This window comes from Eptatretus burgeri, chromosome 17 (genome assembly GCF_056783735.1).
Source record: "Eptatretus burgeri isolate ZD-2024b chromosome 17, Ebu_testis_v1, whole genome shotgun sequence".
NCBI lineage: Eukaryota > Metazoa > Chordata > Myxini > Myxiniformes > Myxinidae > Eptatretus > Eptatretus burgeri.
In genome coordinates, this window is record NC_140977.1 from 50,784,477 (window position 1) to 50,800,982 (window position 16,506).

A 16,506-nucleotide genomic window follows, 5' to 3' on the forward strand; every position below is an offset into this window, starting at 1 on the left:
TTGGTAGAGATTGGCCAAGCCGTTTTCGATTCTATAATCATCAGACGTATGCACGCACGCACGCACGCACGCACACACACACCTAATTAGTCCCCTACGGGTTTTATTGGAGGGGACTGAAGATTTACTCTCCATCCATTCGTCTGTCCATCTGTCCGTCCCATCTGTGGTTCTTCCAGCTTTTTTCCCATACCCTTTAACATATTCAACTGAAACTTGCTACGTGGCTTTATTATGATAAGATACAGTACAAGTTCGAGTTTCAGGGCGTTTTGTCATTTTTTCACAGAGTTGTGCCATTATTAAACTTATAACATATCATATTACTAGCTGGAGTATCCAGCATTGCCCAGAGGGAAAAATAGCAATACGAAAGAAGTAAATTGTGGTGCTTAATATTTCTCACATTTATATATCACATTTAATTTGGACACATTTCACATTTCTTTGTCGTTGTCACCGCGTTCGTCATCAGTGCTCATGAGGCTGTCACGGAGGTTGGCGTAGTTATCAGCAAGCAAGTTCTTTTGCTCCCGGCGGATAAAGCCCAGTCGCTCTGTCTTGATCTTGTAGTAGACATCGACCAGAAACTGCTGAAAGAGTCGGCGCATCTGCAGTGTGTGGTTGCCCTCTCTCACCATGATGTGGTAGCTGTAGTACTGCAGCTGTGTGAGTTTTCATCCATTCTGTCCAGTAGCAGTCCTGGCCACCAGATGGATGCTGTAGCCATCTGTTCCATATGGGAACACTATGGGATGCTGGAGTGTATCATAAGATACGTGCAGCTCACTGATGCCCTATCGCGAAGTCTTAGGACAATGTCTCTGGGTTCTATTGGCTCATTGTCCATTAGAATGGTGACTTCTGGTGCAGACTGGGCGTTGTAGTGGTGTGTGTGCTTTCCTTGGGGTCGCTTGTTCTCTCTGATGATCTGGTGCTCTTCAGAGTTGCCTCCTTCTGCAAGTACATCTCTTGCAGTCTTGAGTTCACGGACCAGATGGTTATTCTCGTGAAACCACTTTGTGAGCATCTCAAGGATGTGTGGTTTCAGGCTGCTGTGGTTCCTGGCAGCCAGCTCCTTGGTGTGTGAGTCCAGGAAGTAGACTTGTCGGAACATTGGCTGGCCCTCTTCAGGTGGGAGCAAGCTGCCAATGTGGTGGAACACTTGACCTTGGATCCAGAAGCTCAGGTTACAGCCCTGGACTTCAGCTTCCTTGTGCCCGAAGCTCGTCATCGCAAAGCTGCCATTATGCATCCGAATGTTGTCAAGGAAGTGCTTGCTGAGGGGAACTTCACCTGATAGAAGTTCCTTCAGCAAGGGAGGAAGGGCAGGAGAGGGCTCAAGGACGACCTTGCCATCGCTACAGCACACACCCTTGGTCTCTCCCTTGAATTTGTAAGCAGAGCAGTGGGTGCAGACTTGGTTCATTTGGCCGATGTCTGCATGAGTTGTAAGGTCAGCCGGGACATACGTGAATGCCACCCTGTTGGCATTGTTGTGCTCTTGTGCCCGGGCCAGTGCTCCTGCTTCTGCAGTGCGGTGACGCATTGCCTCAAGTCTTGCATCACACTCTTCCTCAGTCTCATTTGCTCACCACTGCTGTTGCTGCTGAACATGTTCATTGAGCCTGGCTGATCACTCCTCTTCAGTCTCATTTTGTCGCTGCTGCTGTTGCCGCTGTGCCTGTTCATTTAGCCTGGCATCTTGCTCCTCTTCAGTCACCTGTTGTCTCCTTGTGTGTTTTCACTTATCTGCAGCTGCTTTGGGACCAATGGAGCTCTTCCTTCTTTGGGGCATCTAAAATCAGAAAGTCAAATTTTGATCAGAAACTTTGTAAACGTTTACCGGTCTGTCCGTCCACCAGTCTGTCTTTGTCTTATTTTGATCAGGTTGTGAATAAAAAAAAGTCGTGATGCGGAAAATCAATCAATTGCGGCAGAAAAATTGAAACGGCCAAAAAAAAATTGACAATTTTTTTTTTCTCGGTTTTTTAAACATCTAAGGTGTGCTCCAGTACCTCGAAGATGTGCTGAATCGGATTCTACATCCCAAACCTCAAAGTGATTAAAGTCTTCACCTTGATCATCGTTACCTCCGTCCACCGTTTGTCTGTCTGCCTGTGAGCAGGATATCGCAAAATATTATGGACGGATTCGGACAAAACTTGGTGGACATGTTGGGTGTGTGACAAGGACGAATGGAAGAGATTTTATTGAGGATCCAGATCCTGGATTTTTTTCTCGTGATTCTTCACCATTGACAGATATGGCCAAAAGCGATACATAGGACAATATCTCAAAATTTTGTGGACGGATTCGGACGAAACTTGGTGGACAGGTTGGATAGGTGACAAGAACAAGCCGAATACAAAAGGTGACCCGTTTAGCCTGGTGGAGGTATGCAATCTACCGAGTGCAGTTCTTGCTCCACTTGCCTCTACATTCTACCTCTAAATTCTAATACACGGATGTGAACTAAGAACTATAACTGCTACTTTCACTGAGCTCAAGGTATTCCTAAGTAGATCCTTACCGGCTGTGCGACAAGTCGGGCATCCAATCATGCAGAGATCTTCAAAAATATCCGATTCTGCATCTGGCAGGAGATTGGCACCACTCTGGGGGGGGGGGGGGGAGGACAAAACAAAGCACACATGCATGTGTAAACATTAGAGGAAAAAATGATCCGAGCCTTTTATAAATCCATATTGCATCTCTGCCAACCTTCACCGACTCCCTGTGAAAATGGCAGTGATGAACTGCCTTCCCGGAAACCGCAACCTTTTCAAAGTTACAAACGACCCGAGCATGCAGGCACATAATGAGGAAGAAAGATAAGCATTTGTTGGCAAGAAGAATACAGTTCTCAATTATACCACTGAAATAATTTGCAAGACTAAGCAAAACGATATCGAAGAACTACAGAAAAATAACTGCGATCAAATGCACGGATTAAGCCACAACTCAAAGTGACTCATTCAATGCTACAACTGATTACTATTGCGTGCAAATATACGTTATTGATAATCAATGGGTGTGTGTACATGTACAGGATATGTAAGTACTGTATATATATATATATATATATATATATATATATATATATATATATATATATATATATATATATATATATATATATATATATATATATATATATATATATATATATATATATATATATATATATATATATATATATATGAGGCTCCATGAGGAGGAGTGATTTAAGCGACATTTCTTTAATGATATGATGATGATAGGCTCGGATGATAGGGTAAGGGTTAATATAGTGCTATATGGCATTAACTCCAAAATGGCCGATGTGTCCCTTGCATCACTCCTCCTCACATGTAAATGTATATATATATATATATATATATATATATATATATATATATATATATATATATATATATATATATATAAATATATTGTTGTGGGGCTGGGTATCGGTGGCGAGCACGACCACTCGGGGGAGCAGTAGAGTCAGCTCCACCGAACACACCGGAATTTAGGTCATGACCCTCGGATAAGTCCGAAGCTACGGGTTCCTTACAGGACCATGAATCGCCAATAATTCGACCGTGTGGAGTAGGGTTAATTGCCAACTACAATATACCTAAGTACTCAAGTGGCAAAGCTTACTGGGGAATTTACACCCTCGACAGGCCTCGAGCGGAACGAGCCATTACCGTGCTTGAACCGTGTGTAACCCAAGCGGATGGTTTCCGAGGTCCGTCGGTCCAAATGCACAATTACGGCAGCAACGGCCTTCCTAATCCCCAATACGCACCATGGCAAACCAATGGCAGAAATGACAAAGAACGAGCTGGTACATTCAACAAGAGGGGAATTTATTTATAACAATAATCGGGGAGGGGAACACAGAGCAGAGTTATCACGAATAAGCAATGCAAATAATGTACAACAAAAAGCACTTAACAATTCTACTTATAGACGGGGCCCACGGACACACACACACACACACACACACACACACACACACACACACACACACACACACACACACACACACACACACACACACACACACACACACACACACACACACACACAGAAAGAGATGGACCTCGAGGTCTTTATTGCCCTTTCAGCTCGGAGGGAAGATGAGCTGAGGGAAGAGAACGTGCTGGCTACCTGGCTGTGTTCGCGTGGCAGGACGTCCGCACCTTCCCAGAGCACCAGTCGCCAAATAAAGTACTAGGGCAGCCGAACCCAGAGGAGGCGAGATGAGGTGATCTCCTGTGATGAGATGGTTGACCGCTTGTAGTAATGCGCCAGACGAAAATGCCTCGGATGCGCGCGATGCAGTCAGCCGCAGACCCAGACAGAAGTACTCTCGAGCAGACGGGACGCAATCATGAATTCTTTCTCAACTCTTTTGGGGCGAGGTCCACTCCCCCGTCGCCTGCTCTCATTGGGTGGATGGCGTGTCACGGCTCCGCCTTCTTGCAAAGGACCGCCCCGGCTCTGGTCTGCACATCGCCCATCGGGCGGAAAATGACGCATACCCTTATTTGGCGCGCAGCCAGAACGAAACGCTTCATGACCATATTTGGTGCGAAATCCACACCGCCCGAGGCATGGAATTCCGCACATGCCCGCATGCCGGCGAGCGCGTGAAGAGCTCGGACAGAGTGTTGTTGTTGTTGTTGTTGTTGTTGTTGTTGTTGTTGTTGTTGTTGTTGTTGTTGTTGTTGTTGTCGTCGTTGTCGTTGTCAGGGTAAAAATCCTATCTATGAAATAACTGCGCAGCACACGTACACTTAATCACCCATTAAACATAGGACAGGACCCTACCTAGAAACACATACTTACCGATATAACTGATCTATAGGACCTGGCTGTTGTGTGCAGTAAGCTTCCAAATTCATAACAATATGTGTGTGTGTGTGTGTGTGTGTGTGTGTGTGTGTGTGTGTGTGTGTGTGTGTGTGTGTGTGTGTGTGTGTGTGTGGGTGGGTGTGTGTGTGTGTGTGCGTGTGGGTGTGTGTGTGTGTGTACTCGTGCATGTCGGAGGCATTATTGGCATGGTTACCATTGTTCACAAAAACAATAGAAAAAAATCAATCTCATCCATTGATTCTGCCGATCCCCTTTATCATTTCCTTTCCTTTAAATAGCTGTTTTCATTTATAATTAAAATATGAAAGCGTTTTACAAAGAAAGAAGAGGAAAGAACAATAAATAGTTCAAAAGCAACTGTAAGAAGATGGGATGTTAAGACACTTAGTAAACAAGTGTCAAGTGCTGGGGGGGGGGGGATCCAGCTGCTACACCCCCACTGTTCTCAAGACAACAAACGCAACTAACCCCCCACTCTCTTCCAAAATGCTTCACGTCCACCTCCCCCGCTTTTCTACTCCTTTGGAGTTTTTTTTCATTTTTAAACTGGGCTGGCAGGATGGCTGACAGGTAGGCACGCTCACCTCTGAGCCATCTAGCCTGAGTTTGAATCTTGTCCCAGCTATAAACTGCCATCCTGGTGTTTCAAGTGGACGGCAAGGCATCAATGTGTGTGCCGTCTCTCAGATGGACGTTAAGCTGGGCGTCCCATCTACCAGCATTATTTGGTGGACATTAAATATCCCACAGTGACCTTTGCGAAGAGTAGGCGAGCTATCGCCAGGAACCTTGAAACAAATTACAAATTCCTATTCTAACCTACAGAGGGCACTGCATCAGCAACACAAACACACTCCCAGCAATGATGAAACCAGCAGCCACAGGCTGTACAAGATATGAATGAGTCATTAAACCCCCCATGGTGCCAACACTATCCCTACCAACTTTGGTGGTGATCACTCAAGCCGTTTCAGACATCTCCCCTCTACCCTAAATTGAAAAATCGATAAAGCTAATAAAAAATTTTTTTCACCATAAATCCCCCACGTTTGGTGTGATGATTGATGTAAGCCTGACATAAACCGTTACAAAGATCTCCCCTCCCCAAAAAAGCAACAAAAACAAAAACAATCACCCACCCCCATGACACTCCTCATGGGGCTCCCATCATGTGTACCAAGTTTGGTGACCCTACAGTATTCCATTCTTAAGATATAAGGGAACGGACAGACAGACAGACAGACAGACAGACAGACAGACAGACAGACAGACAGCCAGACAAGCCAGAAGGCGGCGATGGGTCGCCGAGCATGGAAACTATAAGATATACAGCAAAATGGATGTCATATAGCGTATAGGGAATCACCTTAAGATTACGCATATCAAATCTCATCTAGTTCCATCGAATGATAACTACTCGGTATCCGTTTGAATGAAAAGTACTGAAAATGCGGTTTGAAATCAGAAATCCCCAAAGTTAGAGGGACTGCTGTGGGTGAACAAATATCTAAATCGAAAATCCGGCTCGATCGTTTGTGCACAATGTAATCCAAACGATTAGTGTGAATTTTTATGACCATCCGACCATAACCCTAGGAGGAGTAGCATTTGGCACGAAGGCACCTCCAGCTCTCGCATATTATTGATTTTTGCACTAATTGACCTTTGACCCCTGACCGAAGCGAAATCGGTCAATATTTCCTGAGGCAAAGTTGTAGTACTCATTGAGTACCATGAACCTGCAAAGTTTCATTCATATCGATGCACTCACCTGGTCGCTTGGGGGCCTTCAATTTCGCCAATTTTCACGCATACCCTAATTGTAGGGGGCGCTGCGGGTAAAGTATTCCATATGTGGGGGAAAAATTTATATTAATGTATTCTAAATTGTAACAAATGGAGTTTTAGAAATGTAACTTTTATGCTACAAGTTGAATTGGCTGTCCTTTCTGGACAAAAGACTTTTGCCCTAAATGTTAAGAAATGTGTTGTTCTGGAGCAGAGTGACCGAGCTGATAACAAACGAACCTTTGCCAAGAAATGTACGAAGTGGCTTTTCCTCTAAAGGACACATCTGCAGTCTGGGTTGAATAGCCCCCAACCTCTCTCTCATGAAAGTATAAAATGCTTTGAAATGTAAAATTGTTTCAGTGCATGTACCTGAGGAAGTATAGTATCTCAGTGGCTTGTACTCCTTGGAACTGACCAAGTACCAAATTAGAATAAAACTCTCTGATGTAATGTGGAAGTGAATTGAATTGGGTTGGTCTAACTGTTAACTAAAGTAAGAATCAATGAAATAGAACCAAATAATATTGCAATCAATGCGGATTCTTAAGTTCATTGTACGAGGGTGAGAAGTGTATGGTGGATAATTAGAAAATAAATTGTTTCACAAGGAAGGACTTGTGTGGACATCAGTTTTATCAGTGTCAATAGGGTTTTATGCAGGATTTTATAACCAAACCGGACAAACGTTAAACTCTGCCTGAAGTCAAATAGGATTCCACAATCGGCCAGTTAGAATCCTTCAGGAGGACAACGATCACAATAAGGTGGTTTTAAAAAAATCCACATCACATATATCACAAAAACCGGAATATATTTGATAGAGCATCACCTGGAGATCATTCGTGCCAAATTTCATCACCCGACGTGGGATAATGGCTTTCGGAATTGATTTCGTATGAACGGTACCGATTTTGAAGGTTTTTCGGTTGTTGCTCGGGAACCAAAGCATCCCTAGCAACCATCACAATTTCCAAAGTACTAGGTCACAAGATGTACCTACCACCCGAGTTTGGTCAAAATCAGCCGACGTTTACTACCAATTATGCTAATGACAAACGAACAAACATCCAAACAAACAGACAGAATTACTGACAATAAGGGTCACCTATTTCGGCGACCCAACAGACGGACGGGTGAAAACATAACCTCCATCCACCTGCGGCAGAAGTAAATATATCGACTCCCAAAGTGGAACCATTTACCCATTGGCTCGAGATGTGGAAACACACTGGTAACCCCCAGGGAATAGTTGGCATCGTTTTAGAGATGAGAGTGCATGAGATTCGACCCACGGTTAGTGGCCACTGGTACATGGCAAATGTGCTTCCTTACTTGGCATTTGACATTTTCAATCTCGTGCACATGACATCCCATCTCCTGTGCGCAGTGAATCCTGTTGTTTTCAAATTATTATTATTTTATTTTTACACAGGGTCTCAGGTTCAGAGAAGAGCTGTCACACACAAATCCAGGACATACGTGTCAACGGTGACAGCCAACACGGGACATCAAGAACACGATCCCTTGCACATGACGAGATGCAACAGCTGCACTGGTAATGAATTATTCTCGATATTTACAATATGTGTCATGGAATTATTTAACTCAAACAGTGCAAAGCTTTGTTAATGAATTGCCTGCATGATGTCAGTGAGAAATTAAAGGCTCGTACCTGGTATGAGATTATTAAAATAAAAAACAAAGCATTGTACTGTTATGGATCTGGCCCAGGGGTTAAATGTGGAATATATTAGAACAGCTATTTCATATTGCATGTTGGAATAAGTGTGTTGTAATTGCTGTAATTAAAGAGATAGTGTCGAGGAAGTGTTCAGAAACTCTTGTCCTCCCCTGCCCGATTGTTTGTGTCTAAGTCCTGTCTTCCTCCCTTCCCTCTCCTTACATTCTGCAATGTTCCCCTGATTTCTGTTTGTTTATGTGTAAGTTTACATTCTGAGCAGCTTGTAGCAATCAGCGATCCAGACCATGGCATAACTGTGCAAAAGTTTGCGACGTGCTGGGGATGTGCCTGCACGTGGGCATCCGGCACGCTCCAAGCCAATGTGGACCGCCCATGAGGTGGAATTTTGGGGGCTTGCCCAGTCCATCAGCACCGGCCATCGATCTATGCCTGATTGGCCCTGTCGGCCAATGGGCACACACCGAGAGTGGTCCATTATGCCCGGCTGGACTTAAACAAAAGCCTGTGCACTGCATTAGTTGTTAGTTCATTGTTGAGTGCTCTTGTCTCTCCTGGTTGGTTCCCACTTCACTCTGTTTTCTGGGTTTGTGTGTCAGCTTCGTAGTTCCTGCCTGCTGTGCTTTCAGCCTGGTCCTGCATGGTTTTGTGGTGCGTGGGGCTCTCAGTATGGCTTTGTGGCACAAGTGCTGGTGCGCATCAATTGTGGCTGGGGAGACACAATGCTACGCCACGAAAACGCAAGGCGCCACACCGTGAAGACATGGGGTGCCGTGAAGATACATGACGCAACAAAGACAGGTCTGAACCAAGACCCACTCCGCATGTGCGAGCTTCACATACGGAGCAGGTTTCTTATATCAGTCTTGACTATTCTTTCTCTGTCTCATCACCCCTGAGTGCATGCGATAAGTTATTCGTTTAAGCCGTCGAGATCCTGAGAGCACGCTGGGGTATTTATTTATAATTCATTTGTTACAGTTCTGATTACCGCTTTGTGGCTGTGCTATTCTTCTTCTTATTCTTCTTCCATTCCCACCCCTGCCTGCATTTTTCTTGGAATAAACCCTTGCTTGTCAATGAGAACTTGTGTGTGGCATGGTCATCAGCAGTGGGCTCTAGAACACACAGCAAATTGGCAAATCAACCTGTTTTTCAATGGCCAGTTTGGGGTTTGCATCAAAGTGCTTGAAAAGCGAATAGCTTGGAGAGAATAGCTTGGAGAGAAAAGCGAATAGCAGGCTCGCTCAGCCAATCTTGTCAGGCAGATTTGCCACAGATGATTGTTTTAAACGCCAATTTCATGCCAAATTAACCCAGCGGACCTTTTCGTACCATTCCCATGGTCGGTGCAACCATTGTGGATGATGTGCGACCATAACAACATGATCAATGAACTGTAAGATGGCCACTTGGAGATGGTGTAAGCTAGATAGAAGGTAGATGCTACCTTGTCGTCATAAAACTTCATTAACTGAATGACATACTTTAACGGCATATGTATATATCTACATATGTTGATGTTAACGAGTGAAGGGTCAGTTGACATTCCCATTTGAACAATCGTGTTATCTGAGTCCTTTATAATGTGTTAATTTGTCCGATGTCTAATTATGGCCTTGTAATTCAAGTCAAACATACAGTGTGCTGCAAAATTATTCACACCCATCCAATGATGCCACATTTAGATGAACTACTAATGATGTAGAAACTATTTTTCCAAAAGAACTTTTTTATTTGTAACTGAAGAGATCAAACTAAACCCTGTTATAGTTGAAGGAGGTTACATGTCAGGAATACCTGCAAAAATCATGTACAAATCAAAATTCACTGGTTGAAAAAGTATTCAATTCACCCCCTTAGCTCAGTACTTGGTGGAAGCACCTTGTGCAGCAATCACTGCTGAGTCTTTACGGGTAAGTCTCTACCAGCTTTGTACAGTGAGATGGTGAAATCTTCGCACATTCTTCATGTGAACATTTCTCTAGTTCTGCCAAGTTTGATGGGGATCGTCGATGGACTGCAATCTTCAAGTCTGACCATAAATGTTCATTTGGGTTCAAGTCAGGACTTTGAATGGGCAACTCACGAACATCTATTTACTTCTCTTGTTCAGCCACTCCAGTGTGGCTTAAGTTATGTGCTTCGGATCATTGTCCTGCTGAAATATAATTCTCCTACCCCGTTTCAGATTCATTGCTGACTCAAGCGGGTTTTCATCAAGGATTCTCCTGTACTTTACACCATCCATTGTCCCTTCTATCCTGAAAAGCTTACCAGTCCCTGCTGATGAAAAGCAGCCCCATAACATGATGCTGCCACCACCATGTTTGACAGTCGGGATGGTGTTGACTGACTAATGTACAGTGTTAGGCTTGTTGTAGACGTAATGCTTTGAATTTAGACCAAAAAGTTCAATTTTTATCTAATCTGACCACAAAATGTTTCTCCACATGCCTGCAGTATCATTAAGATTCTTTTTCACAAACTCCATACGAGCTTTTGGACGAGTCTTTTTCAATAATGGCTTCCTTCTTTCCACCCGTCCATAGAGGCCAGCTTTGTCTGGGGAACGGGATATTTTGATTGATGAACACTGACCCCCATCTCAGACGCAGAGCCTTGCAAATTTTTCAGTCATTGTTGATTTACAGTGACATCCAGAACCAGTTTCCTGCTTGCCCCATCTGCTGAGTTTGGATGGGCCATCTGATCTGGGTAGAGTCCTGGTGGTATGATACATCTTCCACTTCTTAATGATGATTTCACCGTACTCAAAAGGATAATGAGTGACTTATCTTCTTCTAACCCTGTCCTGAGCGGTGCTTCTCTACAACTTTATGTCTGACTTATTTGGGAATCTCCTTGGTCTTCGTGTTTGCCTTGTTGGTTGACCAAGTGAGTCACACCTTAAAACTGATGTGAACAGATGCAAAACCTTAAACATCGAAGGGACTCCCCATGGAGAATATTTTGGTGCTAACTTTGACATCAAAGGCCACATGGTATGGCAGTCATATTGGGTTATAGGAAAAAATATGGCATCAATTTCTCCGAAACCGCTGAACGAAAAAAATTTCAAACTTGGCAAATGTCATGAATTCCTCCCCATGGGGTATATGGAGTGATAACGATGACGTCGTCAGTGAATTTCCATTTTCAATTTCAACCAATTATGGCTGTTATTCCAGCCATAATTGGTTGAATTGGAATCTTTATCCAAAACATCCGAAACTTCTTATATCCGATCTATGACCAGATGCGAGTGAAGAATTAAATGTACGACATTTATAACCCATGCCAAGAAACTATGTGACATTATAGGGTGCATGGATAATGCAGGTATATGGGCCATGATAGTAGCATGTTCTGTTAACGATGAGCGATTCGATTTTGGTGATGATCCGAATCCGGATCTGGACACAAGAATTATTTAATTTTTTTAAGTGATTCTCCACCATTGAGAGGTCGGGCCAAAAACGATATACGCATGACATTTCAAAAATGTATTGGGCCAGATATGTTCTCGTGGATCAGACATGGTGGAGGTGGAGGTATGCGCTCTACCGAGTGCCCTTCTAGTTTTCTCTGTTTATCTAACGTATTCACATTTTATGTGCATTTTTCAGCTTTATCACTTTGGAGTAGTTTGTGCACACTCGATATATAAAGTTTGATTTGAAAGCATCATGAAATAAGCTAAGGTGGCATCAAAATGTGAAAACTTTGGAGCAGGATGAATAGTTTGGCAGGCTGCTGTACATTCATGTATTTCACAGGTACTAAGACTAATGGAGGAGTTGTTATACACAAACAGAGACATCAGACATCAGATAACACCAGACTTGGCTTCAAACACAACTTCTTTAAAATTGCGACCACATTCATGATACCAGCAAACGTTTTCTTCACTTGATACTCAGCATTTAGAGAATAGAGCACAGACAAATGCCATGGGGGTGGGGGGGGGGACACCTCGATAACTCTGCTTCAGGGGTTTGGAACGAGGGAGGAGATTTCACCTTCATTACTATTCCCATATTTCCTCCAATAAACAATGTGGGCGTATATGTTTTTTTCAACATCCTGTATGTGGTGGTATTTCATTTTTGCAACTTCAGCAAACTTGCATTTTCCTCCACACAATGAAGCCATTTATCGCATCTGCATATTTATGCATACAACATTACATGGACTCAATGGAGTCATCGCAATCATACATTGGCTCATCAGTCACTGCACTTTCGACAGATTTCCCTTCATTGTACGTACTCATCAGGAGCGGATCAATAATTTTTTTTAGGGGAGGGGGGGGTTCACTTAAAGTTGAGATGTTCTAATCTTGTGAAATATATCACCAAGTCATATTCAAGTCAATGTAATCGTCGAGGAAAAAACGCTTAATTTATCCAGAGCTCCCAGTGTCCGACCATAAATTTACTTTCTCCACAGGAAAATTCAGGAATATCGAGCAACTCGACGAAAAGGCCTCAGGCCTGTCACGAAGAGGAAACACCGGTTAATTTATCCAGAGTTAACAGTGTCCGACCATAAATTTACTTTCTCCACAGGAAAATTTGGGAATCGAACTACTCGACAAAAAGGCCTCAGGCCTGTCATGAAAAGGAAAGAACGGTTAATTTATCCAGAGCGAGCAGTGTCCGACCATAAATTTACTTTCTCCACAGGAAAACTTGGGAATATCGAGCAACTCGACGAAAAGGCCTCAGGCCTGTCACGAAGAGGAAACACCGGTTAATTTATCCAGAGCTAGCAGTGTCCGACCATAAATTTACTTTCTCCACAGGAAAATTAAGGAATATCGAGCGACTCGATGAATTTATGCAGGTTTAATTTATGCAGAGTTAACAGTGTCCGACCATAAATTTACTTTCTCCAGAGGAAAATTCAGGAATATCGAGCGACTCGATGAAAAGGCCTCAGGCCTGTCACGAAGAGGAAACACCGGTTAATTTATCCAGAGCTAGCAGTGTCCGACCATAAATTTACTTTTTCCACAGGAAAATTAAGGAATATCGAGAAACTCGACGAAAAGGCCTCAGGCCTGTCACGAAGAGGAAACACCGGTTAATTTATCCAGAGTTAACAGTGTCCGACCATAAATTTACTTTCTCCACAGGAAAATTAAGGAATATCGAGCGACTCGATGAAAAGGCCTCAGGCCTGTCACGAAGAGGAAACACCGGTTAATTTATCCAGAGCTAGCAGTGTCCGACCATAAATTTACTTTTTCCACAGGAAAATTAAGGAATATCGAGCAACTCGACGAAAAGGCCTCAGGCCTGTCACGAAGAGGAAACACCGGTTAATTTATCCAGAGTTAACAGTGTCCGACCATAAATTTACTTTTTCCACAGGAAAATTAAGGAATATCGAGCAACTCGACGAAAAGGCCTCAGGCCTGTCACGAAGAGGAAACACCGGTTAATTTATCCAGAGTTAACAGTGTCCAACCATAAATTTACTTTCTCCACAGGAAAACATGGGAATATCGAGCGACTCGACGAAAAGGCCTCAGGCCTGTCACGAAGAGGAAACACCGGTTAATTTATGCAGAGTTAACAGTGTCCGACTATAAATTTACTTTCTCCACAGGAAAATTAAGGAATATCGAGCAACTCGACGAAAAGGCCTCAGGCCTGTCACAAAGAGGAAACACCGGTTAATTTATCCAGAGCTAGCAGTGTCCGACCATAAATTTACTTTCTCCACAGGAAAATTCAGGAATATCGAGCAACTCGACGAAAAGGCCTCAGGCCTGTCACGAAGAGGAAAAACCGGTTAATTTATCGAGAGCTAACAGTGTCCGACATAAATTTACTTTCTCCACAGGAAAATTAAGGAATATCGAGCGACTCGACGAAAAGGCCTCAGGCCTGTCACGAAGAGGAAACACCGGTTAATTTATCCAGAGTTAACAGTGTCCCACCATAAATTTACTTTCTCCACAGGAAAATTTGGGAATCGAACTACTCGACAAAAAGGCCTCAGGCCTGTCATGAAAAGGAAAGAACGGTTAATTTATCCAGAGCGAGCAGTGTCCGACCATAAATTTACTTTCTCCACAGGAAAACTTGGGAATATCGAGCAACTCGACGAAAAGGCCTCAGGCCTGTCACGAAGAGGAAACACCGGTTAATTTATCCAGAGCTAGCAGTGTCCGACCATAAATTTACTTTCTCCACAGGAAAATTAAGGAATATCGAGCGACTCGATGAATTTATGCAGGTTTAATTTATCCAGAGTTAACAGTGTCCGACCATAAATTTACTTTCTCCACAGGAAAATTAAGGAATATCGAGCGACTCGATGAAAAGGCCTCAGGCCTGTCACGAAGAGGAAACACCGGTTAATTTATCCAGAGCTAGCAGTGTCCGACCATAAATTTACTTTTTCCACAGGAAAATTAAGGAATATCGAGAAACTCGACGAAAAGGCCTCAGGCCTGTCACGAAGAGGAAACACCGGTTAATTTATCCAGAGTTAACAGTGTCCGACCATAAATTTACTTTCTCCACAGGAAAATTAAGGAATATCGAGCGACTCGATGAAAAGGCCTCAGGCCTGTCACGAAGAGGAAACACCGGTTAATTTATCCAGAGCTAGCAGTGTCCGACCATAAATTTACTTTTTCCACAGGAAAATTAAGGAATATCGAGCAACTCGACGAAAAGGCCTCAGGCCTGTCACGAAGAGGAAACACCGGTTAATTTATCCAGAGTTAACAGTGTCCGACCATAAATTTACTTTTTCCACAGGAAAATTAAGGAATATCGAGCAACTCGACGAAAAGGCCTCAGGCCTGTCACGAAGAGGAAACACCGGTTAATTTATCCAGAGTTAACAGTGTCCAACCATAAATTTACTTTCTCCACAGGAAAACATGGGAATATCGAGCGACTCGACGAAAAGGCCTCAGGCCTGTCACGAAGAGGAAACACCGGTTAATTTATGCAGAGTTAACAGTGTCCGACTATAAATTTACTTTCTCCACAGGAAAATTAAGGAATATCGAGCAACTCGACGAAAAGGCCTCAGGCCTGTCACAAAGAGGAAACACCGGTTAATTTATCCAGAGCTAGCAGTGTCCGACCATAAATTTACTTTCTCCACAGGAAAATTCAGGAATATCGAGCAACTCGACGAAAAGGCCTCAGGCCTGTCACGAAGAGGAAAAACCGGTTAATTTATCGAGAGCTAACAGTGTCCGACCATAAATTTACTTTCTCCACAGGAAAATTAAGGAATATCGAGCGACTCGACGAAAAGGCCTCAGGCCTGTCACGAAGAGGAAACACCGGTTAATTTATCCAGAGTTAACAGTGTCCCACCATAAATTTACTTTCTCCACAGGAAAATTTGGGAATCGAACTACTCGACAAAAAGGCCTCAGGCCTGTCATGAAAAGGAAAGAACGGTTAATTTATCCAGAGCGAGCAGTGTCCGACCATAAATTTACTTTCTCCACAGGAAAACTTGGGAATATCGAGCAACTCGACGAAAAGGCCTCAGGCCTGTCACGAAGAGGAAACACCGGTTAATTTATCCAGAGCAAGCAGTGTCCGACCATAAATTTACTTTCTCCACAGGAAAATTAAGGAATATCGAGCGACTCGACGAAAAGGCCTCAGGCCTGTCACGAAGAGGAAACACCGGTTAATTTATCCAGAGTTAACAGTGTCCGACCATAAATTTACTTTCTCCACAGGAAAATTAAGGAATATCGAGCGACTCGATGAAAAGGCCTCAGGCCTGTCACGAAGAGGAAACACCGGTTAATTTATCCAGAGCTAGCAGTGTCCGACCATAAATTTACTTTTTCCACAGGAAAATTAAGGAATATCGAGCGACTCGATGAAAAGGCCTCAGGCCTGTCACGAAGAGGAAACACCGGTTAATTTATCCAGAGTTAACAGTGTCCAACCATAAATTTACTTTCTCCACAGGAAAACATGGGAATATCGAGCGACTCGAAGAAAAGGCCTCAGGCCTGTCACGAAGAGGAAAGAACGGTTAATTGATTCAGAGTTAGCAGTGTCCGACCATAAATTTACTTTCTCCAAAGGAAAATTAAGGAATATCGAGAAACTCGATGAAAAGGCCTCAGGCCTGTCACGAAGAGGAAA

The 16,506-nt window shown here is 43.4% G+C and overlaps 1 protein-coding gene and 1 long non-coding RNA gene across 3 annotated transcripts in view; one reads left to right on the plus strand and one right to left on the minus strand.

Annotated features, from left to right (window-relative positions):
• The window catches only part of LOC147010083 (uncharacterized), an 84,179-nt gene extending 74,753 nt beyond the window's left edge, over positions 1-9,426 (plus strand). The window contains exons 2-3 of the long non-coding RNA XR_015052800.1: positions 8,093-8,215; positions 8,959-9,426. This is a non-coding gene — a long non-coding RNA (uncharacterized LOC147010083). The remainder of the gene's footprint in view (positions 1-8,092; positions 8,216-8,958) is intronic.
• The window catches only part of LOC147010084 (voltage-dependent T-type calcium channel subunit alpha-1H-like), a 145,358-nt gene that overhangs the window by 5,087 nt on the left and 123,765 nt on the right, over positions 1-16,506 (minus strand). For both annotated transcript variants that reach the window (XM_085861603.1, XM_085861604.1), the window contains one exon: positions 2,534-2,618. In XM_085861603.1, the coding sequence (XP_085717729.1) occupies positions 2,534-2,618 (85 nt within the window). The remainder of the gene's footprint in view (positions 1-2,533; positions 2,619-16,506) is intronic.